At 55.6% G+C, this 23039-nt stretch overlaps 1 protein-coding gene across 17 annotated transcripts in view; it reads right to left on the reverse strand.

The window, feature by feature from the left end:
• The window catches only part of CACNA1E (calcium voltage-gated channel subunit alpha1 E), a 129576-nt gene that overhangs the window by 86365 nt on the left and 20172 nt on the right, over positions 1–23039 (reverse strand). For 16 of the 17 annotated variants that reach the window (XM_085068560.1, XM_085068559.1, XM_085068557.1 and 13 more), the window contains exons 2-3: positions 21227–21665; positions 5330–5596 (exon numbers count right to left, since the gene is read on the reverse strand). In XM_085068560.1, the coding sequence (XP_084924686.1) occupies positions 5330–5596; positions 21227–21639 (680 nt within the window). In that variant the 5' untranslated portion in view covers positions 21640–21665. Of the gene's footprint in view, positions 1–5329; positions 5597–6120; positions 6516–21226; positions 21666–23039 lie in introns of those variants that run through there. The other variant, XM_085068570.1, reaches the window with a different exon arrangement.

The following is a 23039-nucleotide window of genomic DNA, read 5'->3' on the forward strand; positions in this document are numbered from 1 at the left end:
AAATAGGTTTTCTTATTGATTTATCTCCTTTACCCAATGCTCTCTCCCCTGCACCGTTGACTTGTTTCCTTAGCAACTCAGCCAATCCCTATGCATGCCACACCTGCAGCTCCACGCTTCCCTCCCGGTGCCTTTGAGGTGGGGACAGCGACCCCAGGCCACAGGGGCATCCCCAGATCACCTGGAGCAGGCAGGGCTAACCCCAGGCCTGGAGCTGGAGCTCCTTGGTGGGTCTGTCAGGGAGATGCTTGGCTGCTGGCAGATCCTTGCTTCCAGCTATGACCTTCCTCTTCGCCTCCCTTCCCAGCCAGAAGGCCAAACCAGCCTACCCAGAACACCCATCTTGCTAAGGTAGGGAGTGTAGCCAGCTCCAGTCCTCGGAGATGGATTTATGGTGCTGATGGGACATTGACGCAATCTCCGCAGGAGGTGGGATATGAGATAAATCCCTCCCCAGATGCGGGCAAGGATGGGAGCTATGGAGAGCTCCCCTCCACCCTGCCACTTCCCAGCACCTTCTCCCCACTCCTGGGCAGGCAGGTGGGGAAGGAGCAGAGGAGCCAGAGGAGTGAGGCCACATGGGCCTTGGGGAACCCTAACTTCCAGTAGGATCTGGCCACCAAAAAAGCAGGATTAATTTAATCCCTCTCCCTGCCTGCATCATCCAGCCCAGCTCCAATATCTCCTAGAAACTCATGTCTCCATTTCCCACCTCTCCCCCAGCCTCCCTGGGGCCTGCTGCTCTGAGGGGCTTTCCCTGCTCCCCAGGTGTCAGGGAGAAAAAGCTTCAGCTCCTACACCTGTGGACCTCATCTTGCTGGTCCCAATCCCTGCACCGCTGCCCTTCCCACACAGACACGGCATGACAGGAAGAAAAGCCCACCTCTTCAACATCCACCCCTAGGATGCCTCAATCCTCCTCCTCTCAGCTCCACACCCCAGCAGGAAAGAGAGCACCTCCTCTCCAAGGCTGTTTTTGTGGAATCATGGAATGGTATGGGTTGGAAGGGACATTAAAGGTCATCTTGTTCCAACCCCCTGCCATGGCCAGAAACACCTTCCACTATCCCAAGTTGCTCCAAGCCCTGCCCTGACCTGGAACACTTTCAGGTTTGGGAGTCCACAACCTCTCTGGGCAAGTGAGGTTTTTGGTTTCCAAGAAAAAACAAAAGTGCCAAGTAGAGCAAAGCCTGTGAGTGGCCCTAATTCAACTCTGGGATTCCCCACAGCACTTCCCTGCCTTGTCCCTGAGGACACAAGGGATTTTCCCCCACTGATAAGACTATCCACAGAGTTATGGCTCCTCTTGGCTGCCCCTATCCCACCCTGCCACCCAGTGCTCCCAGCCCGTCCATGCTGTGGGGGGCTGACAGAAAGTGATGTCCAGACCCCAAATCCTCCCACTGCGCTTTGAACACCAGCCAGCTCCTGCATGCCTGTTACACAGAGGTTCAGGAGAGTGAGCATGGCTTGGGGTTGTGCTTGTGTCCCTGCACAGCTGGCAAGGAGCACCCAGCCTGCCTCAACCCCACTGCATGGACAGGAGAGACCACGATCACTGTCTGCAGTCACAGCCGTGGCTGCTCACAGCTCCAAAATGCGGTGGTTCGGTTTCCATCAGGGGTTAAACCGAAGGCAGTGACAGCCAGGAGTCCAACGGGGCAGAGCTGCCCACACTGCTGCCGCTCCCGTAGGGATGCGGGATGCAGGATGTGGGATGCCTGCCTGCCACGTGCAAACAGCTCCATGGAGAAGCGTCTCCTTCTCCCCCACCTCACCCTGGAAATCAAATCTCTCTCCTCTCCTCCTCCCTTTTTTTTTTTTTTTTAAACAAAAAAGGACCACATCATGTGATTTTCCTGCCTTAACATCAGTTTTTTAACTTTGGTTGCCACAGCAACAGGATGCAACTTGGCATCACCATGACAACAGCTGCCTCTGTTTAAATTCACCATCTGACAGGCAGCCTCGCTCTCCCCGGCTGTCAAAAAGATGGACCTGCCATTACACCTACTCGCCCCTCCCAAAAAAAAAACCTTCTGAAATCTGATGAATGGAGGGCACAGAAAACAGCCTGGAAGGGGTGGGGAGGGGGGGAAATGTTCTTGGGGAGCACAAGGATGGAGCTGCCCAGGGATGGCACGACATGGCGTAGGCTCTTCCCTTGGGAATGCGAGACCTGCCGGAATCTTGGCTGGGGGAAAAAGCAAGGTACAGGAGATGCTTGGCCAGGTGGGGTGTGACATCACCAGGGTCCCCGAGGGGAACTGCCTGCGCAGCATCAGGACACAGTGAGAGTCATCACGAGCAAAACAATTCAGGCACTCCTGGGTGTGTTTCCCACCGAGCTAAATCTCCCTGACTGTTGGGATGAGGATGTATCCTGGGGCTCTGAGGGCACTCCAGCTGCTCTAGGCCAGCCTAACACTAAATTTGGTAATCAAAGGGGCTGAGATAGATGAAATCCCTCACCACAGGGAACAGCAAGGTCCTGATGGACACCTCCCTTCCCTGCCACACTGGGAGGAGGTGCAGTGGACAGCCTACAGCCAGATGCTGTCCTTGGGGACACAGCCAGAGCCACACAATGTCATCTGGCCTTCCTGGGGTGGGAGAGGGATCTTATCCAGGTCAAATGTGATTAAGCGGATGAGGAACGGAGCAGATATAGATGAGCTGCAGCCCATCTCATGTACTAACTGAATTGGAGCCTTCCAGGCAGCCAAACAAATGAAATCAGGGTGAAAGGCCTGGCCATCAGCAGGAGGAGAACAAGGCTGCATTTCCCAAGGAGAAGAGAAGGAGATGTTCCTACAGCCAAAACAGCAGCTGCTCCATGGTTTCAGCAGTACCAGTCCTAAGAGAGCAGCTTCAGTGGAGGCAACGCACTGGGCTCTCCAGCAAGGAACTCGGCAACGACTTGCCTCCCATGGAGCTGCATCCCAATCCCAGTTGCTTGTATTTCTCCTCCTTCTCCTCCATGCATCATCCCTATTTACACTGGGAAGCCAAACTGCAGAGGCTGCTGGTTATAATTACACAGTTACCCAGCAGATATCCAGGCCTGAATCACCAGATATTTTTAGCCCTATTACCTAGTCAACTAGAGCTGGATGAAGAAGAGCCTCCACTCCTCCCTGTGCTCCTCTCCAGCCCCCTTGGCTTTCCTTGGTGCTGTGCCCACCCTGACCTGCGGCACCAGGGCTGGCCCACTGCCATCTCAAGGCCAGCAGCTCCTACTGACCATGGCCAAGATCCACTGCTCACTTCCCCAAAATACCCTCACCCAGGAGCAATGCCATGGGCTCCAGGCCAGGCAGCTGAGGTGCTCACGTGGTTTTCCTGGCCCTACCAAAAGGCACCAGCTGCCTGTGCCAGGCTATGACTACAAGGATGGGAACCACTCGCCCAGCCAACCTAACCAAACTCATCACCAACAGGCCTTGCCCCTTCCCAAGCCCTCAAAACTCCAGTGGTGCAGAGGAACATCCAGAGTGGATGTGTTTTTCTTGGAAAGAGATGGCAGCCAGGCGGGGGATAGGCAGGAACACTCAGCTCCTGCGCCTGGAGCACGCCTGTTCCCAGCACTCACACGGGAACATGTCACTTACTTCTGGAAAAAAAATACAAAATGAGCCCATCTCCCTCATGCATTGCAAATTCCAGGGGAGAATAATGCTGGGGAGTTTTGCTCGCGTGGTGGTGGAGCTCCAGTCTCTAGGAGACAGTGGCTGCCTGGAGATGAGACATCACGCCGGCACGGGACCCCAGCCCACGCCGGGAGTGCCAGGCCAGCGACAGCACCCTAATTCCTTCTGGCTCCCAACAAAACCTGGAGGGGTGAGGGCCCTCCCACGCCACGCTGGAAAAGCACAGGAATAATTTGGTATATTCTGGAAAAGCAGGCAGCCGGCCTGGCCGCTGCCCTGCAGGGCTCCGCGCTGAGCTGCCGTGTCCCCAAGCTCGCCGCCACACTGGTGCTCCCGCAGCCACCCACCCAGTGGGCGCTGCCAGGAGGGGTAGATTTAGGGATGCCACAGGGAATTCAGCACCTCCAAGCCAGCCCTTCAAGCCCAGGTCACCCCCTCAAGCCTGGAGATGTCGCAGCTCCCCAAGCAGGACCAGCTCCTGCTTGGCAGAGGCTTGACCTGGTATGTCAGAGCTGCAAAGGGACAATTCTCTGGCAATGCTCAGCAGGGTGGGTGACCTGTCCTGCATCCCTGGGCCTCACCAGAGACTTTCCCCGAGGTACCTGTTGCACCAAACCAAGGCATTGCTGCCTGGCACCAGGGAAAGCTCTCCCGTGCCCGCCAGAGGAGCCGGGAACTCAACCAACAAGTTGCAGGGAGAAAAAGCGGCAGCAGCAGGAGCTGCATGGAATCACTGCTGCAGAACACGGCACAGGGAGGCTCCCACAGCCAAAGCTGAAGTTTTCAGGCTCAGATCCTCCATGGGGGCAAAGCCCAGGAGAGGTCTCTGGGGGCAGCAGGCACCAAGCCCAGGTTGGTGTGGGGCTGAGAGCTGTGGCGCTGGGCAGCAGCCAAGGCGCCCAGGGGCACCCACAGGGAGGGTGGGAGGAGAGAGAGGTGCGTGGGGGGTATGAAAGGATGGAGGAACAGAGGAAGGAGTGGGGGAGATCTGCACCCTTCACCCCGCCCTAGGAGAGGGGTCCCTGGGATAAAATCATGCCTCCCTGCACCAGCCTCCCCAAAAAGGGCCGTGGGGCACAGCCAGAGGTTTGCAACATCCTTCCCTCTGCCGCAGGGAGGGGGCAGCCAGTTCCCAGAGCCACCGTGGGGGGCCGGGGGCTGCAGGGCGAGGATGGCTGTGCCCCTGCCAGGCGTGATCTGCAGCAAAGAGGGCACACACGGGAGGGACAGAGCCACCACCCAGCAGGGACTGGAGATTCATAGGCTCCCAGGTGGCTCCAGGTGGGGTGGGGAGGCAAAACTCCACAAGACATTGAGGCACAGAGAAAAGGCCACTGCTCCCCACCTCCCCAGGCACACACACAGAGCATCCCAAAGCACGCGGGGCTAATCTGGGATCGGAGCACCCCTCCTCGCCAGCATGGGGGGACCAGTAAATCCAAGCCTCAGGAGAGGCTCCCCGGGGGGAGAAAGGACTCAGATCCTGTCAGGAGCAGGCAGGGAGCCGAGGACAGAAGGAGAAGCAGCAACAGGGTGAGGAGAGCATCCCCAGGGGCCGGGGCACCCCTCTCCGCACGCCTTACCTGCCCGAGAGTGCCACACGCACGTGTCCTGGGCGGCCACCGAGGCAAATCCGGGCAGCAAAAGGGGGGGGCTCGCAGGGGGTGCAGAAAGGATATGGCCAGTCGATGAGCTTCTTGGCATATTTCCTGACTATGTTCTCTTCCCCAAAGAGGAAGAGTGATCTGTTGACGGTGAAGCAGTTCTGCCGGACGGGGATGGGGTTGTACAGAGCCATAGTCCGGGCTCTCTGCGCTTTGGTTTGCTTGAAGGCTCCCGGGCTCCCTCCCGCAGGGGCAGGAGCTCCTTGCCGGCTCCGGTTCTGGTCGGAGCCCCCATCTCCGGAGCCCAGCCTGCCGGCCACTGCCTCCCCAAAGCGAGCCATCCTGGAAGAAAACACACAGGTGAGCCAAAGCAGCAGCACCGAGGCGGCGGGGGGGTGGGGGGTGGGAGAGAAGAGGGAGGGGGTTGCGGGGCGCAGTCCCAACCACAGCCCCCTCCTCCTCTCCGGGTGATGCTCAGCCCCGTCTCTCCTCCATCCCTCCGGGGGAGCAGGGACCCGCGTGGAGGGGAGGCGGCAACGCGCGGCACCGGCTCAGCGCCTCCGGCACGGCACGGGGGGCAGCCGAACCCCCCCAAAACGGCCACCCGGGCAGCGGGGAGGGCAGCGAGCCCTCCTCCCCCTCCGTGCTCGGCGGAGGCCGCAGCCGCTCAGTCCCTAAGCTCCTTCCCCCAAGAAGCGAGGGGTTAAACCCAGCCACATCCTCCCCACCGCTCTGCCTGCAAGCCCAAACCAGCCCCTTTTAGCCCCCGCCGCCGCAAGGCGAGCAGAGAGCAGCCACGGAAAGGGCTGCCATCCGAGTCCTTCCAGGTACCCCCTCGCCAAGGAAGACACAATACGGAACAGCACCCAGCGCAGCAGCCGCGGCCGGGGGAACAGGTTGCAGCGTGGTCCAGCCTAGTTGGAGCCAAGTGTCCAACTCCTTCCTCCCGACTCCATCTTCAGCATCCTGCGGGAGCCTGGCCGCCCATCTGCCGGCTCGCCGGGGCAGCGGGCAGGGACGGAAAGGGCTGAGCCCCCGGGCAGCACCTGCGGTGGCAGGGATGCCCAGCCCTTCGCTGCCAGGGCAGGAGCACGCAAGGCGACGTCGGCTTCCCGCAGGAGCCGGGCCACAAAATTAAAGGCTGCCGCGCCTCTGCAGCTCGGGGACAGCTCGCTTTAATGAAGTCAGTAGCAACACAGGCGCACACAAGCGCGCACACACGCGCAACACGCCCGGCTCGCTCCCTCGCTCCATCCAGCGCGTTCTTTTGGCAAGCACGGGAGCTGCCGCAAAGGAAAATCAGAGGCGAGGGGTGGGTCTGAAGGGAACAAAGGCAATGGGGGAGCCCCCACCCTGCCAGAAGCACGCACACCCCCCCGCCCTGGCTGCAGAGGGCTTTCCAGCACGCGGGTGCGCTTGGGTGAGTGGCTAAACTGGGGAGCACGGGTGGCTCCCCTCCCTGCATCCCCCCCACCCCACCTCAGCCCGCACCGAGCATCTCTCTCCGGCCACATGCATCATCCTCCCCCCCATCCCCGGGACACTTCGAGGCTCCCGGCTCCCCGCCGGAGCCGCCCGATGCCAGCGGGTGCCCGGGGAGAGCCCTCCTGCTCACTCGCATACAGATGAGCCTCCACACCTCGGTATTTTCCTTTTGACATACGATGTTGTCTGGAAGAAACAGGCTCATACGAGAGGTGTAAACAACCCGGGCTGGATGTGTCCCTGCAGCAGCTTCCATGGGGAAGGGGGGGGTCTCTGACCCTGCTATCCCCCCTCCCCAGGCACTCCCTTAAGGGCAGAGGACTGGGGACACTGCTGATGCTACAGCCATGCGTGTGCCAAGGTCACCCAGGGATGCTCAGGGTCTCCTGGGCTGGGCTGTGCCCTGGTGGGGGAGCAGGGGCTGCCCACCCACCCACCTTCAGGGAACCCACCCTGCCCTCCTGGCACACACAGGGTACCCCCAGATCCCCAGGGATGTCCCCAAGCCCTCTTTGACCAGCAGGCAGGGCAGGACACAGCACACAGCACACCCTCTGAGTTGTTCACATGCAGGATTCCCCCAGTCCTCCCACTGAACCCCGAGGCCAAAGAGTTCCCCCAGGCCTCTGACACTCTCTACCTGCCTTTTCCACAAGCAGAGCACCCACGGCTCCAGCCAGCAGCACAAGACACCCTGAGTCCCTGTGATGCTCTTCCCTCATCCACCTCACCCACAATCTGCTCTGCGAACACAGTGGCCACTGCCATGTCCCTCACACCTGCTGTGGGGCAGCCAGGACTGCTTGAGGCATTTAAATAAAGAATAAAAATTTTAAAAAAGAAGAAAAGAAGCTCTTAATTACAGAAATCATTAACTCATTTAGGCCAGGGCTTCTCCCTCAATGCAGCCTCGCAACACCTCACCAGGACTTCCCCACCCTGCAGGCACTACAGTGCCTGAAGGGCCACAAGGCTTGTTTTTGGCCCAGGCCCTGATGGGTGCATTGCCAGGAGCCCTTGGGCTGGCTGGGTGAGGAAGAGGAAGGACCAGGTCTGGGTCAGCAGGATAAAAGAAGAAAGTTTGTAAAAAGCGTTGTGGGATCATTGCCCCAAGCTCAGCCAGGCACCAAGAGCCCACCAGCTCCCCATGACACCCAGCTGCTGCATCCCTTCTTAATTCTATCCTTACCTTTATAACCAAAGTGGGTTATTCTGGGGGTTTTCACCAAGTCCCCAGCTACCTTACCACCACCCTGCAGCGCAGAGCGGAATGGGTGCACAGATCCCTCCCAAGCCACTTCCCAGGCCACCAGCCAGCCGGAGTGACCCTGGCTTTTCATTCTGCTAACAACAGGCAAGGAGGTGGCCACAGCAGCTACCAACTAATTACAGTCCTTTCAATTCAGTCCAGGCAAGACACTGCCCTAAACGAATCAATTATTATTTGTGGCTCACCCCACCTCCTCCTCCTCCCCACCACCAGCGCAGCAGCAGCAGCACTCTTCCCACCTTTCAGCCCTTTAAGCCACTGTTAATTAAGCCCGAGGCTGGGCCAATTGCCAGGAGCAGATCCTCAGCCCTGCAGAGCTCCTGCTTCTGCTCCCCCCAGCCCTTTCCCATCCTTGCCTGCACGGCAAGGCCCCACCCAGCCTAAATGTTCAGGCTCTGAGGAGGATGGGGAAGGCTGGACCCAGCAGTGCCCCTGCATCCCCTGGCTGGCTCAGAGCAAGGGGCTGAGGGTGAGGAAGGCAGCCTTCCTCCTCCATTCCCCGCAAGCAGGGATGCACCCCTTACCTGGACACTTCTGCTGGGGCACTGGGCTGTCCCTGAACCCGGAGTTTGCTCTCTCCTCTGCTCTACATTCACTGCTGCAGAGCAGAGCACAGGATGACCCTGCTGGGAGCCTCTCTCCAGCTCAGACGGTGCTAAAGGATGGGATATTTATGAGAAAGCAGCTCCTTAAGAGTAGATTGAGAGCCAAAAGAAAAAAAAGTCTCTGGCTATGCCAAGAGATGCAGGCTCAGTTTCCCAGGATGTTTATTGCCGTTCTCATCTTGACCCTCACCCAGCACACTGGGATCTGTGAGTCAGGGAGAAGTGTGGCTGATGCCCACATGATTCAACACAGCCCAGGGATTCAGAGCCAGCTATGTGGGGCTGTTTGGGTTTTTGTGAATGGAGGAAATGCAAGAAGACAGGGAACAGCGGGTGCCAGGACAGGAAGGCGCTCGGGATGCGCTTGGTTTTATGGAGACAGGATAACAGTCCTCCTAGAACAGCTCTGGAGCACAGCTCTGAGGAGGAGCAGCTGAGGGAGCTGGGGGGGCTCAGCCTGGAGAGAAGGAAGCTCAGGGGAGATCTGCTTGCTCTCTACAGCCACCTGAGAGGAGGTTGCAGCAAGATGAGGGTTGGTGTCCTTTCTCAGGCAACAAGTGACAGGACAAGAATAAACAGCTTCAAGTTGCACCAGGTGAGGTCCAGATTGGATATTAGGAAAAACTCCTTCTCCAAAAGGGTTGTCAAGCCCTGGCACAGGCAGCCCAGGGAAATGGTGAATCACCATTCCTAGAGGGATTTGAAAGATGTGCAGATGTGGCACTTGGGGACACGGTTGAGTGGTGGCCTTGGCAGTGCTGGGTTCATGGTTGGACTCCATGAGCTCAGAGGCCTTTCCCAACCAAAATGATTCCACGGTTCCATGACTCTCACACCAACATTGCCATCCAAGCCCCCTCCTTGCTCTTCCCCCATCTCCCCGAGCCACGCCGCCACCCCTGCAGGGCAGGACATCACCGGAGACACGGGGCTGTCCCCTCCCGTATGACCCCGAGCCTCTCTGCCACATCCCCCCAGCCTCCCCCACGGCGGGGCCGCCGCCGCCGCTCCGGCATTGCCATCTAGTGGCAGCTGTCCCCTCCCTGCGTCCCCCAGCCTCAGCCAGCAGCCCTGTCCTCGGCTGGGCTCCCCCCGGCTGACCCCTTCCCGCGGGATGCTCGGGTGGGACGCAAACCCCCGGCGCATTTCCTGCAGACAACCGGAGCGGCGTTCGGCTCTGCACGGGCTCCCCGAAATCTCCTGTCTGTGCACTGCTGGCTTCAGGCACAAAAAACCCTGAGAAATAGTGTTAAACCATCCACTGCCAAGCCCCGGGCTGCTCAGAAAGGCAGAGGCTGCTCTGCAGCTTGGAGGGAGCACCAGGCAGGGAACAAGTCCCTGAGGAGAGGCTGAGAGTTGGAGTTGCTCAGCCTGGAGGTGAAAAGGCTCCAGGGAGTGTTTAGAGCCCCTTGCAGTGCCTTAAGAAGCTCCAAGAGAGCTGGAGAGGGACCTAGGACAAGGGGCTGGAGTGACAGGACAAGGGGAAGTGGTTTCAAGCTGACAGAGGGGGGGTTGGATGGGATATTAGGAAGAAATTCTCTGCCAGGAGGGTGGTGAGTCTCTGGCACAGGGTGCCCAGAGAAGCTGTGGCTGCTCCTGGATCCCTGGGAGTGTCCAAGACCAGGCTGGACAGGGCTTGGAGCAACCTGGGATAGTGGAAGGTATCTCTGCCCATGACAGAGGGGTAGGACCACATGATCTTTAAAGTGCCTTCAAATCCAAACCATTCTGTGACTCTAACGCAGCCCAGCCAGGGTCTGGAGAGGCTCCCCTTCCATGACTGATACTCCCCAGGAGCTGTGATGGACTGCACTCATCTTAGAAAGTGGCTTTTGGCATCCTGATTTATTTTTCAAATATGCTTATGCTGAGATGAAAAAAATAAATTTAAAAAAGGATCAAATAAGAATCATCTATGGTGGCGCTCTGGCCAAATTTCAAATTGGGACTGAGTGGCTGTGACTCAGAAGTGTGTTTATAACCATGCAGGAATGCAAGTTTTTTCCAGGAACAGTTCCATTACCTGCTGCGTTAGAAGGAGGATGTTCTCCCCACTTGCAAAGAAGAAGTCCTGCTGAGCCAAGCACCTCTGTAGCAGCAGGGAGACAATCCCTGGGCTGGGACTGCTCACCCCAGAATGCAGGTGGAGAAGCTCCAGGATGGCATCTCTGGAGGAGAGCACCACACCAGCCTCTGCCTGATGCCTGTCTGTGCAGATGTTGGCAGTTGTGGCTCAGGCCAGGAGAGCCCTGATGGCATTTTTTGTGCCAACAAAGCCCTGCAGAGGCACTGCACCACCTTGCAGCAAGGCAGCTCTCACCTAAACCAGGGCAAGTGTTTCCTCTCTGCTATCTGCTCCCACTTCTTCCCAACAAGCTCGCCAGGATGTGCCTTCCCCAGCACTGACAGAGATCCTCATCATCCTCACAACCACCAGGACACATTCCCAACACCAACCCAGAGGTGGAATCTGCAGGGTCAGCACTGGGATTTATCCACTGAGGAATCAGAGGGCTGGAAGAGAAGTGAGAGCCAGCAAATCTCACATTGGGCTATAAATTCTGCCTCCAGATTTAAGCCACTGCCATCACTCCCCCACCCTCCTCCAGTCCCTGGGCTGCAGCAGCCACTCCAGGTGTCACACGTGGCAGGAGAACTTGGATGTGTGAAGCTGGGAGTGGAATTAGCTGCACACTGCCATAAAACATCCCCATGTTCACAAGAACTGCTGGTTTAATTATCAAGTCCAACATCCAGCCTTGGCATCTTTAAAATCAATAGGAAAACAATCTTGTAAAGCTCTCTCTCACTGGGATAAGGGAATAATCCTCTGGAAATGGAGATTTTGGTGGTTGGATCTCCCTCCAAACAAGATTTTGCAGGTGATGGAGGTGCAGAAGGAGCTCAGCTGCAGCACACCTTGCATTCCCACCCCAGGGATCCCTTTTCCTAACCTCCCTGCAAGCATCTGCTTAAGACAATCCAGCCCAGAGCATCTCTGGTCCCACTTCTTAAAATGCCTGCCAGTTCTCAGCTGCCAAGCAAAACACAGCACAACACAAAACTGAAGCAAACACACAAACATGCGTGTAGCAGGTCCCACTCAAGGTTCCCAAACCCACAACACCCCATCACAACCCCCCAGGGCCCAGCAGCCTCCAGCTACCCTCGGGGTGAAATGCCAGGGCTGAGCAGCCACGGCTGTTTAGGGAGCATCCATCCCTTTCCCTCCACCCCTACATGCAGATGCTTCACAGTGATCTGTGGTGACATCTTTCTGTGCAAGCAAAGGGGAGACACATTAATGGTGTCTTCACAAGCCGGGTGGGATGTGAGAACAGGGATCAGGAGCTGTGTATAATCTGCTTCCTATGATTCCCCAAGTGTTCTGCCAGCACAGAGCTCAGCCTAGCTCCAGGCCCTGCTCAGGTGGCCTGAGACTAAAGTCCGCACACAGCTCTTGAAGCCACCAAAAATGCCCAAAGACACCACAGACCCTTAAAGTTAGACATGGCCCCAAGTGCACTGCTGTGGGACTGGAGCAGCTCATGCATCAGAACTACTGATAAAGTAGAATTTTCCTGCATTGTGAATTAAAGGGGGTTCAGCAACCAAATCACTGAATCACAGAATGGATTGAAGGCCACCTAGTCCAATTCCCCAGGTCATGAACAGGGACATCTTCAACTAGGCCAGGTTGCTCAGAGCCTCCTCCAACTTGGCCTTGAAATGATGGCAGGCTGGAGGAGCTGGGAGAGGCTCAAAGGACAGCAAAGGACCCTCCAGTCCTGGGTATTTATGGGGACACAGTAGGGATGTGCATCCAGCCCCATAAAACTCATGGGAGTTGATTTTGGTGCTCAATCTCCCTCTGCCCCTGTGAAGCTCAGTGCTTGCACTAACCCACCTCCACAGGCTGCTCAGGACTTCGTACTCCCCAAAAACACCCAACCAAAACCAAGAGCCACCTTTGAGGGGGCATTACAGCACCCAAACAAGCACAAGGGGGCTGCTGACACCTCAAGCAGAGGCAGATGAGACCCCATCCCCCCCAGATCACCACCGAAAAGGGACAACATTGCTTTTCCCCCATCCTGACACTACCCCCTCTCCCCTTTCCTACCTAAACACCCCACTCCAAGTGCTCCTGGCAACTTTGCCTTAGGCCAGGAGGCGTTGTGGCTCAACTGAAGAGCCCTGGAATAATCACCCATTAATAAATTGCCTGGAGTGCCCTGCTGCTTTATTTAGCTTTGCTAGCTGGGCTCTAATTAGCATTTGCAGTCACATCCTGGCTGCTCTGGGCAGGCGTGCAGCAATCCCACCTCTCAGGGAGCAGCTCTCCACCTTCCCCTGCTTTGCCATCGCATTAAAGTGAATTTCCAGCCCTGCTTCCAGCCCCCAAATCCCTCTAACACAACCTCTCCCCTCAGCCAAAAGCTGTGGAGCATCCCAGCCTCACACTAAGCGAGCTGGCAGGAGGTGAGATCACACCTCTCCATCCTCCTCCATCTCAGGCAGGTCCAGCTTTGGGCAAGGCACTTCCAGAGAGGTCCACTTAAGAAAAAACAGTGGTGGAAAAACAGGGGATTTGAGAATGACCCTGCCCAAAATATTGGGACTGAGCAGCGTGGATAAAGGGAGACCACGGAGAGGAGGAAGGGATGAAGCAGAGATCAGGGGGATATTCCCCTTCCTGTCACCAAAGCCCTGCAAGAGGCAGACACCAAGCTGCCAAACTTTACATGTGTGTGGGAACAAGCTCAGAAAAGACATCCCCAGAGCCATCCACAGACAGTCAACAGGAAAAAACTTATTTCTAGCCTGTCAAAAGGGTTGGAGAGGGATTTCTAAAAGCCTTTTTTCAACCGCTGCACTACCCCAAGCCAAAGAAACCCCCCAGCATCCTCCTGGCCCCTCTAGCACAGTGGTGTTAGCTCCTGCCAAAGCCATCAGAGATTTTCTTCTCCTTTAGAGCTCCTCTTCACCCCTCCAAGGGGCAGGTCCACACCTGAGGACCATCCAGTGCTTTCTCTGATCCTCTGCCCTCCCTGCAAGGCTCAAGTCAGATAAACACAGCCCAACACCTGGTATCAGGGAGTGGGATGACAGAAGAGCCTCCTTCCTGCCCTCAGGCTACAAATACCTCCAGCAATAAACAGAAAGCTGGACCAGAACCTCACCAGCTCCATCCCCAGCCCAATGAAGCCAAACTTACAGGCTTAGCTTTCTCCAAAGCAGCCCTGCTAGCAAACAGGGTGGCTTTGACAAAATTACATTGTCAGGACAGGCGCCAGGAGAAGATGGAGCTGTTGAAAAATTTTTCCAGCAGGTCTGAACTTGCACTGAGCAGCTGATGCTCAAGACAGCCAGAGAAGCCCCATCCCTGGAGCGCAGCCAGGAAGGAGATGCTGCTTCCCTCTTCCAAACCTGTGAAAGAGAAAAGGCCAAAGAGCAAAACCTCTCTCTTAGAGCTACTCAGTGCTGGGAGGTGTGAAAAAACGTCCCCCTTGCTGCAGCGACAGGCAGGCGGCAGCTCAGCAGCCTCCATGAAGGCAAACACCCTCAGCAGCCAAGGCTGAGCACAGCTCCTGCCATTCCTCAATGGGAAAAAAGTTCATTGAAGAATTTTTAGGCTTCATTCCACCCAAGCAAATGTGTGGAAATATCAGGTACAGCCTCATGAGCTGGGGGGGGGGAGGGGGGGAAACCCGACCCCTGTGAAGCTCCTCTGAGGGCAAATGAAGGAGCTGTGATTTGTAGCAGAGCTCATGGAGATGACGCAGATTTCATCATGGTGTCATCCATGGTGCCATGCTCCAAGCTGGCAGGAAAGCTGCTTCCCACCAAACAAGCTGGTTGGCATCATCCAGAAAAGATGAGACAACACCAGCTCTTTCAGGGTTTTGTTTTGGGAAGGACAATGTCCCACTGATCTCCTTCCCCACAGCTGGGGGTAAGCACCAGCACATTTTTCTCAGGTAAAAAGTTAAACTTCTTGGTGGAGTGTATTGCACCAGCCCCAAAACCAGCCAAGCAACAGAAACAGAGATGTTTTGGGTGACCCAAGCACCCACAATCCTGGGCTGAAGGATCAGAGCCACCTCTCCCACTGAGCACACAAAAGGTAAGCAGCAACAAGAAAAGTATTTCCTCTCTGCTTTTCTAAGATTTCAATATTTCAAAGGCCTCTCCAGGAAATCATCGGTCCCATTTTGAAAGCTGCTTTAGTACAACTTCATGACCTTTTACAGAATCATGGAATGGTTTGTGTTGCAAGAAATCTTAAAGATCATCTCATTCCACCCTCTGCCATGGGCAGGGACACCTTCCACCAGACCAGGCTGCTCCAAGTCCCATCCAGCTTGGCTTTGGACACTTTCAGGGATGGGACATCCACATCTTCCCAGAGCAACCTGTGCCAGGGCCTTGCCACCCTCACAGTCGAGAAAATGCCATTTTAGGAGTGCACAGTGAGACATCTTCTATGTTTTAAAATGCAGAACTCTGAGTTAAATGAAAAAAATGAAAAATTTGCGATTGTCTGATCAGACTAGATACTTCCTGAAGTCCCTGAATTAACTTATTACTCTGTCATCCCTGCAATATAAACTGTATGTGAGGGTGGGAGGGGGAAGGTGGGTATTACACCTTAGAAACTGAGAGCTGTAAATAACATTAACCCTACGACCTGGAGAGGCTGGAAAACACCTCTGCCACAAACACCTCCCAGCCAGCAGACAGCCCCTCACCAGAATCTCACAGGGACAGCTGGGGTATGCCTGGGAGATGGGAAGAGGTTGAATTATTCCAGGGGAGGGAAAGGATGAGGGTGCAAATGAGCAGGGAATATCGGGAATTTCCGTGCCTGCAGTCTGTACCGAATCACACTCACCAGCGCCGGGAGATGCTAAAACCAGAGGCTGCTGAAGCAGAGGGCTGTGCTGCCATCCAGAGGGACTTCAGTAGCCTGGAGAAACAGGCAGAGGAGCAGCACGGAGTTCAGCTTCATGGGAAACACCAAGCAGTTGGGGAAGAATGACCCCATCCCTGCTGGCTGGCAAGGGGCTGGGCAGGGAGACCCCCAAGGGACGTGGGGGACACCGAGCTGGCCCTGAGCCAGCACTGTGCTCTTGGAAAAAGGGGGCCAGCAGCCCCCTGGGGTGTGTTAGGGGTCGAGGAGGTGGCCTGTCCCCTTCATTTAGCTCTGGTGACACGTCCAGGCTGCTGTGCCCGGCAGGTCAGGAGACATAGACTTACTGGAGCAACTCCAGCCAAGGTGACTAAAGGAGAGGAGCTGGGAGAGCTGGGGCAGCTCAGCCTGGCTGGAAGAGGCTCAAGGAGGATCTGATTGATGCACAGAATACCTGACAGTGGGGGAAGAGGCAGAGCCAGGCTCCTCTCTGTGGCACCCAGACTGGACAAGAGGGAACAGGCACAAACTGCAATAAAGCAAACTCTGCCTGTTCACAGGAATGAACTTCTTCACTGTGAGGGGAACTAAGCGTTTGGGACAAGCTGCCCAGAGAGGCTGTGGGGTCTCCATCCTTGGAGTTACTCAAAGTCCACCTGGACACACCAATGGGAGAAACCTGGAGGACTCTGGAGCCTGCTCTAGGCGACCCTACTTGAGGTTCTTTGCCACTTCACTACCTCCCAGTAATTCTGTGTTTCTGAGCCACGGCCAGCCCCAGGCCAAGGGGGAAGCTCCTTCCAAAGGCTGCTTCCTGGGAAGCACAAGCAGCCCCAGCATGGTCCATGGTGCTAACTAGGCTTGCTTCCCAACACCTGCAGCTGGGATTCCAGCGAGGGAAGCAGGAGCTGCCAGGATGCAGTGGCAAAACACAAGGCAGCAATTCCCAAGCAGAGGCATCTCTTGGGGAACCACCTTGTCCTTCCATGCTCAGCTCCTAAGGAGCTCCCTGGAAGCACTGCTGAGCCTGCACTGGCTCAGCCACGCAGAAAGGCTCAGACTGTCCCCAAGTGCCCACCCCTCTGGCAGCCCTCAGGAGGCTTTGCAGGAATTAACTCAGAAGGGAATTCCTGCAGGGTGAGCCAGAAACCCAGACTTTGAGGAAATTCACTGAAGGATGCTGCTATTTCCATGCTGTTGCCAGGATACTCAGTGGAAATCAAGTTCATGCCAGGTCAAAAAACAAACTCCTCTCCAGGGTGCAAACCTTGACCTGCACTAAAGGGAAGCAGGGAGAGCACTGGGAGGTCCAGGGCAGATACCTCTGGGAGAGATGTTTCTCCGCTGTTCAGGGCAAGGAACCACAACAAAAGCCATATTTCAGTGTCTCCATTCCCAGGTTTAGCACATCCACAGTCCTTTTCACCACCTGCACTGTTCCACGTGCAAGGCAAAACAAAAGCAGGGAGAGCCACGTTAACAAAGACACACTCGTTAGGCTCAGAAAAGTTAATTGCTTTGCAGGGGGTTGTAGAAGACTTGGAAACATGGGTGCATCTGCAGGAAGGATGCTCCCAGGTATATAATTCCCAGCATCACCTGCATCTCAGGGCTTTCACCTGTAGAGCCCCCACAGCTCCTGCTAGCTGCCTGAGCTGCCCCAACCCTATTTCTCAGCCATCCCAAACCCCGGGGCACATGGCAGCAGATGTCTGAAGAGGAGCCCCTGGTGGGGGAGGACAGGGCTAAGCTGCCTCTGACAGTAGCTCCCTCTGGGGTGGGAGCAGGGCTGCTGCTCAGAACACAGCAGCTGCACCCACTGCGCCCAGCACCTCTCCCAAAACTGGGCTGCAGAGCTGCCAGCACCAGTGACAGCGACTCAGAGACACCCTGGGGCTTGTCCCTTCCCCGCAGAGCCCAGGAGGGACAGGGAGGTGGCGCTGGTTCAGCTGCCTGAAGAGCCCCAGCCCGGGTGCATTTGGCAGGCAAGAGGCAGTGCCATCCCATGTGTGCTCCTGCCCTCTCCATCACTGCAGCCAATCCAACCCAGATGGTGCTGGAGAATATGCTGGGAAGCAGCGACAGAGCTGGCAGCCCAGCACACACCAAGGGGGCTCTTTGTCTCATTCAGCACCGGCGAAAAAATTAAAAATAAGGATTTAAGGGGGGGAAAAAATTCAGCTTCGTTTGTAATCTGGGATGCAGAGCGTGCACATAACCAGACAGAGGCTGCCAAGTCGTAAAAAGCCTCGGAGATCTGTGAGCAGCACCCTGTGTGTTTGCAGCCTGTTCTGTTCTCTCCCTGCTCCCCATCAAACGGTGCGGAGGCAGAGCTGCAGGAAAGCTCCAGCCCCAGAGGCTCCCCACGGGCTGCACGGCAGGGATGGAGCCAGCGAGCAGCACAGAGCTCCCAGGAAAAGGAGATCTCACCAACTCGTAGCACCACAGGTATTCATTAAGAGGCTCTGAGAGAGGACATCACTTCTAATTTCCTGATCCTTTGGAGTCACCGTGCTGTGGGCAGAGTGCATCACTTGCCATGGGACACTGAGCCCCTCCACCCATCACTCAGGTGCTCTGAATTACAGCATCCCACCTTCACACTGTGCCACAATTCTGCTGCTTTTCCCCCAGTCTCCTCTGCTCCCTGCCCAACATCTGCCTGGAATCAGGTTTTTCCATGCATCCGGGCTGTAAATGTCATTCCAAAATGAGGGCACAGCTTGCATTCCCCAAATTGTACAATCTAAGCTTAACAAATTCCCATGCATTTTTGGCCGTGCAAGGCAGGGTTGGGTCCTGTGTGCTTCAAATTCAGCCTGGAGCCTTTCTGGGATGTGTTCCCTGTGCAGCTCTGCCTGTCCTTACCATCAGCTAAGGAAGCAGCTGCTCCTCCTGGAGAAGCCACAGGAGGTTCCCCGTTTGCTTTTTTTGACAAGGAGCTTTTCTTTTGAGCTGTCGCTAAGCTCGACATTATCCAAAGGATGCTGCCAGGCATCCAGAGCAAAGACAGCAGGGATTCAACCTTGGAGCACAGCAGATCTCTCCATACACCTCCATCCCTGAGCCCAGTGTGTGAGCACAGGGATGGAGGGCATCAGGCTGGGACTCTGGAAAATGGGGTTTAGTGTCTGCTCTGGGCTCAAGTCCCTCAGACAAGAACAAGGTGAGTTGGTATGCTCATTTTCCACCATAAAGAGCCACTGCCCCACAGGCACTTAGAGGTTTCTATTCTCTGCCTCTCTCACTGTGCCCACAACCCCACAGACCACCCAGCCACAGCTGGCAAACAAGGGGATCTCCTGCAGCTATTCAGGTGTTTTTCACATTTCCCATGTCCCATTTCATGCCCACCACTCATTGGAGCTATGGGAAAATAGCCCCCCTCACTGCTAACCAGAGCCAGACTGCCCAGGTGCAAGCCCCCAGGGTGATTCAAGGCATGCGAGATGGGCCCCTTTGAAAATTAAATCACAGAGAAATTGCATTATTACTAATAAAATTACACATAAGGAAATTAATTTGCTTTTTGACCCCTACAGGGTGTCCATCTATTCACAGAGTGCATCCATGGTACTGGGCTTACTGGCTCTATGCACCTGTCTGGGATTTGGCAAAGATTTTGGGGAGAACAGTGATTGTTTGTCCTGAAAGGATAAAACAGTTGTATTGGAAGGGACCTTAAAGCTCATCTTTTTCCACCCCCTGCCATGGGCAGGGACACCTTCTACTATCCCAGATTGCTCTAAACCCTGTCCAACCTGGCCTTGGACACTTCTAGGGATCCAGGGGCAGCCACAGCATCTCTGGACACCTGTGCCAGGGCCTTACCACCCTCACAGCCAGGAATTCTTAACTTTAAAGCCACTCATCCTGCCACTGCATGCTCTCATCAAAAGCACCTCTCCTCCTGATGTTTGAGTCTGTTGTTAAAGCAGGAACCTCTGGCATGTCATTTCTCCAGACTGATGGGGCATCAGGGCACCTAAGGCTGGGAAAGGAGCAGACCAAGCCCCTTGGTGCTCACCAGCATCCCAGGAAGGGACCTGGCAGAGACAGGGAGTGGAGCTCTCTGGTCCTCATGGCATGAGGGCTGCCCAAGGGCCAGAGCCCAGTGTCCCCCAAATCCAGAGGCTTCCCAGAAAACCATCATAAAGCAGGATGAAATGACAAACCCAAGTACCCAGGAGCTGGGAAATGCAGAGATAGGAGCCAACCAGCCTGGGGAAACATCCTATTAAACCACATTGGGGTGGCAGCAGCCGGCATTGCTGCCTGAGCATTCCCAGCGTGTTAAAGACAGAAATATTGGGCTTTGTGTTTGAGTCACTGCTGGATGGAGCAACTGAGGGCAGCTAAAGGAGCACATCCCTCACCAGGAGAGGGAAGGGCTCCAGCTTCAAGTCCCTGCCACCAAGCAGAGCTGTGGAGATGCAGCCGGTAATTAGCGAGCGGCCGGCAATTAACGAGGCCACCCCTCTGCTTCCTGCCCCGCCATGATTTATTCATCTGGCATCCCCAGTGGGCTGCAAAAGATAACGAGGCACCGAGCGCCTGCCGAGCCCATATGGCAATTTATTTTCCCTGCAAAGCTGCCTGAGCCACCGGCCAGGAGGTTCCCTGGGCATAAAGGATGAGCACGGAGCTGAGAGGGCCAGGGAGAGCCCGCCTCGATGGTGGGCTGCTCTCCAAAAAAATCAGGAGCAGCCTCAGTGTTATCACAAGCAGTTTTATCATGGAAACCATTCCAAAGAAACCCTACCAGCTTCACACAAGCAGAGTGCTGACCTAGATCTTGCCAAAGCAACACACCACACCTAATTAATACGGGTCTCCCTTCTCCTTTGGGTGTTTTATTAAACATTATTCCCCAAATCAAATTCTGCAGGCAGGGAGCTGCTCCAGACCAGTCATACTGGAGAAGGATGTGCTGCAACAGCTTATCTCAGGCAATCCTGCTGGGCAGACACAAGGAGGGGAGGTTTATCCTTTAAACGTGGGACTGAAGCACGTGGCTGCAGCCTTGGTCACACTGAGAATGACAGCTGAGAGAGACTTACCCAGCACTTGGAGCTGGGCTTTTCCCACAGCGCCAAGGCAAACACTGAGAATAAGTTAATTAAAGGAAAATACTAAATAAAACCAGTAAGTTCTAGCTCTGTCAAACACTTCTGTTTTCTCAAGTTTGTTAACATCCCAGCTTGCTCTGATTCAGGAAGGCTTGGACACTTTTTAGAATTAAATACAAATCAAAGAATTATTTTGGTTGGAAAAGACCTCTATGATGACCAACCATTAACTCAGCACTGCCAAGTCCCACAAAAAATGTCCCCAACCACCATATCTACAATAATCCCTTCACAAACGGGGTCAAGCCACAGCACAAGCAGAAAGACAACAGCAAAATCAGAAAGGCAACATCCGCCAACACCTCTAAATACCAAGATACAGCCAAGGCAAACTGCCTTGAGGACTTCCAAAACAGAGATCTTCCAACTTTCCCCCCACCACCCCACAATCTGGGGACACGCCATTCCCCTGGGATGCCACCCTCCAGCTCAGAGCCAAGCAGCCCAACCTGAGTGCCAGGAGATGGAGCACAGCTGCTCCACAGGGGTCACACCGCCAACACGACACCCCCAGGAACGCTCCCGCTCCCCCCAGCTGCCCACCTGGGCTGGGGGCTCTCCAGTACTTACTCCCACTCCTTCCTCCGTGCCTGGGGCGTGCTCTGCATCTTGTGCGCCTCGTGTGCCTTGATGATGTCCCTCTGCTCGATGAGGCCTCCCCGCCGCCGCTTGATCACGTCGGGGCTCACGGGCACCAGCCCGCCCAGCCCCAGCTCCAGGGCGCTGCCGGCGTCCCCGTCGGCATCCCGGCAGCGGGAATCGTAGAGGGCGTCGAAGGAGGCGGCGCGGGACACCAGGGCCTGGGCCAGGCTCTCGGGCTCCAGCAGGTTGCAGGACTGCGTGTTCTGCATGAGGCCCAGGCGGTGCTGGCGCCACGTCTCCTCCTCGGGCAGGGCCAGGACGCAGCGGGATGAGGTGACATCCAGCTCAGCCGCCCTGCCCGGCGCCGGCGTGCCCATGGAGCACGTCCCGAAGCCCAGCATCGCTGCTGCTGGTGTGGCTCATCACTCTGCGGGGGAACAAGACAGAGGGAGGCTCAGAGGTTTGCTGTGTTTGCCTCACAATTCCCTGCCTTCCTGCTGTGTCAACCAAAGTCCTATTTCTCCTGGGTTTGTTGGGATAGACCCTCTCAAACCAGCACGCACAGCACTGGATCCCCAAGGTTAGGGCGAGGGGTGGCACCTCCTGCCTTCCTCACCCTTCCCAGTCTGGGCACCCCTAAACCTCTTGAACCTGCAGCTCCCTGACCCCATAGCCAGCCCTCCCTGGAGCAGCACAGCTTGAGGAGATCAGAAAAGAGGAAACTTATGACACCTGGATCAAATCACCCCTGGGCTCCTTCCACCTGGATGGTTTTTTTCTATGGGGCATCCCTGGCTGGAGCATCCAGATCCCCCTCCATCCCCACACTCAAGGGATGACAGCCAGGCAGCACTTCAGGAGGCTGGATGTGGAAATACCAGAGTGGCTTTGAGTGGGGAGCTGCACAGGGAGCCAAAGGCACAGGAGCACTGCCAGGAACCCCACATCACGCAGTGCTCCTTGGCTAAGCAAAGTAGATGATGCCCTACAGACAGGAGATGCTTATGTCCAAGACCATACTCAAAGCCTGCCGTGGTGAAATGCTTGATTTTCATGTTGGAAAAGCTCTGTTCAGTGTGTTATTGTGTGGGAAAGGCTTTGCTTTGGCAGCCCCAGAATTTGCCCTTCTCCTGTTTGCCCATGATGAAGGTGAAAATGGGATGAGAGAAAGCAGAAGGCAGCCAAGGCCATTACTCCCTTCCTAACTACCTCCCTAATGCAGGAGAAAGCAGCCTAGCAAGGAAAAGGAGGATTTGAATCCCCCAGTCATGCAGCAAACTGAGCACATCATCATCATAACCTCTTCCCAGGGCATTCTTTGGAGTCACCTCCAGAGAAAACAGGGAGGTGAGAGGAGAGGTTGGGATAAAGGCTGGGAAAACCACACCAGAAGCAAAAATAAATTAAATATAGGGGGGGAAAAAAATCAACACTAACTGAGGGGACAACACAGAGCATGGCCTCCATCTCAAAATAATCCTGATATTCCTCAGTAAGGGAAAGGATGGAAGGCCCAGGGGAGCATTCCATCTCTTTCAGGTTTGTAGTGCAAATAAAAGGCACCAAAGTCACCCTCACATTTAAACCAGCCCAGCCCAGGGGATACTCAGCCCTTGGCAAGCTCTCCAGAAAGAAAAAGGCAACTGGCAGCAAGAGCCTCAGCAAATTAATTAGCACATTGATAAGACGAGTTTGGCTGCTCCCACTGAAAGCTATAAACGGATCCTTCACTCTGCTACTTTGCTTACCCGTGTGACTTTTTTTAGGAGCATTAATTACTTTTTCAAGTCAGTTCTGGACA

This window comes from Lichenostomus cassidix, chromosome 8 (genome assembly GCF_008360975.1).
Source record: "Lichenostomus cassidix isolate B80296 chromosome 8, HeHo_3.0, whole genome shotgun sequence".
NCBI classification, from domain to species: domain Eukaryota; kingdom Metazoa; phylum Chordata; class Aves; order Passeriformes; family Meliphagidae; genus Lichenostomus; species Lichenostomus cassidix.